The sequence below is a fragment of the Penaeus monodon genome, chromosome 11 (genome assembly GCF_015228065.2).
Source record: "Penaeus monodon isolate SGIC_2016 chromosome 11, NSTDA_Pmon_1, whole genome shotgun sequence".
Taxonomy (NCBI): domain Eukaryota; kingdom Metazoa; phylum Arthropoda; class Malacostraca; order Decapoda; family Penaeidae; genus Penaeus; species Penaeus monodon.
Window position 1 is genome coordinate 36,685,095 of NC_051396.1, and position 2,500 is coordinate 36,687,594.

The 2,500-nt window shown below is 40.5% G+C and overlaps 1 protein-coding gene across 1 annotated transcript in view; it reads left to right on the forward strand.

Annotated features, from left to right (window-relative positions):
* The first annotated feature begins 84 nt into the window (after positions 1-84).
* Positions 85-2,500, forward strand: part of LOC119578954 — a 4,216-nt gene continuing 1,800 nt past the window's right edge. The window contains exon 1 of the mRNA XM_037926635.1: positions 85-1,915. Coding sequence (XP_037782563.1) covers positions 490-1,915 — 1,426 coding nt within the window. The 5' untranslated portion in view covers positions 85-489. The remainder of the gene's footprint in view (positions 1,916-2,500) is intronic.

Consider the following 2,500-nt stretch of genomic DNA (forward strand, 5'->3'; position numbering starts at 1 on the left):
CACGGACACGATCATAGAAAACGAGAGCGTATTAAGTGTGGTGACGACCGAAGTTAACTCTTCTGTCAGTCTGTTATTGCGGTGTGTTGGGTAGATAGTGCGACCGTGTCTGCGTGAAGTCACAGCTTTTATTCGTTGATAAAGGAAAAGAGAGAGAAAAGTTATAGATTTATCAAACATTCAATGGGAATGTGAGAGTGCTTATGTGCTTCTCTTCTAATAAAAGTGTAGAATGATTAAGTAGAATATTCGTGTATAAAGGATAGCTCCGCACGAACCATTATGCCTTGAAACGAACTGTTTATTGTTTGTATTAGAACAGATAATGTCACCTGTTTCAATCGAATGTGACTGTAGTTAGCATATAATAGTGTGCATATTCCTTGGCTGTAAAATTGGATGTTAGATTTGGGTATTGTAATGTTGGCTTACCAACGTTGCCTGAGGATCGTGACCTGAAATTCGTTTGCTGAATCCAGTGCTACAGATATGGGGAACTTCATAAAATATTTCTTTTGTTTCTTAGCAAACACCATCATTTCGGATGCCGTAGGATTCTTTTTGAAAAATGAATTCGAGAGAGAGCAGGACTTTCTTGAAGAAAAGAATGCAAAAGCGATCTTTAGTGGCAATTCTCCTGGCCAAAATCTTTCGAGAGCGAATAGAATAATCATTCCTCATGAAAGTGTTATAGAAGAAATACATTTTGATGTAACAAACAACCAGCTTCCTTCGATATCTCGTCGCCCTGTGCCAAGTATTTTTCACATGTTAGGAGGCGAAGTAAAGCAGAACAGACTGAATAACCCAAGCAGTGTGTCTCTCCCACGAAATACAAATTTCCTTCCTCTGACTACTCCGGTATCCTTCTCCAGCGCGACATCACTTCACCCTTTCACGCACAGTCAGATGCATTCTGCAGACCGTCGAAATCACCTTGATCATCTTAATCCAGTATCATTATCCCTTCAAGAACGTCGAGGACACCATCAACCGATTTTGAGTGATTTTGCCCGTCCCTCGACGTTAAAAGATGATTCATTCGAAAATCGACAACTATCCAAAGTAGAGCCAAAAGGAGGGCCAAACCTTCAGATTATAATGAAGCCAGCAGATCATGAGCAGTCTTCAGCTACGATTCATTGGTCTCATGGTTCGATTAACCGTGAAAAGCCATCGCCAAGACCGTTGCACCATTCAAAGGATTTGAAGCAACCAGCTGGACTGAATGTCAATCAAATCTCGTCTTCAACCACATCTAATCTCTTAAAATATGTATACTCTGGTGATTCCACAAGTTCTTATACCCAGTGGCTAAAAGGGAACAAACGATTCCCCGATATTTCCCGAAATCTACGTTTGCAAGGAACTTATCAACTGCCTTCACAAAGCGAATCATCGCCGACTAGTTTGACCGCGACGTCGCGCCTGTCCGCACTTCCCTCGTCTTCTGTAGGAGCAACTAACCAAGTGTTCGCAAAAACGCTTGCTTCCCCTACTTCTGGCACGCGTCTCCCAGGGTTTAAGGCACCTATGTATAGATATGTAAATGAGATACACGGAATTAATTATAAAGGATCTCCCTTGGATAGTGCTCGGGGGATCAACCAACAAGACAGTAGGTTATTTGGCTCGAAGTTGGCCTTTGAACCTTTCCGAACCACAAAGCTCGACACGCCGAAACGCAGCTCTCATTCGAAGTCCTCACGTGAGGGGATCGCTAGCAGTCATGGATATACTGGAACCCTAGGAATTTTTGATAGACACAAAACAACAATAGATCCAACAGTGAGTTCCAGTCGTTTTGCTGTTCCTCGCAACAGATCGAACGCGTTAGGGTCTCAGATCTCTGACGAAACCCAAGTTAGCTTCAACCGATTAGGACATGGCAATCCTAATAGGCAAGGCAATCCAGGTGAGTGTATGTCTGTGTGTTTGTGTATGCATATATATATATATATATATATATATATATATATATATATATATATATATATATATATGTGTGTGTGTGTGTGTGTGTGTGTGAGAGAGAGAGAGAGAGAACCACCTTGATATATACTATAGATATATATACGTATATGCTTAAGTTTGTATAATATATATGCATAATATGTATGTTATATAAATGAATATATATATATATATATATATATATATATATATATATATATATATCATATATATGATGTTATATAGATAGACAAACAGACAGACGGACAGATATAGAAAGAGATATATAGATAAAAAGTGGATAGATAGATGAATATATAGATAAATATATATGTGTGTGTAGACAGATGTAGGCCGCGGTGGCTGAGTGGTTAGAGCATCGGACTCATGACTGTCACGACGGCAATCTGAGTTCGAGGGTTCGAGTCACCGGCCGGCGCGTTGTTCCCTTGGGCAAGGAACTTGACCTCGATTGCCTACCTAGAAAACGACATATCGCCTTGTGAAGTCAAACGCATGTGTCGTAGAAGTCACCGCCGTGGTACAA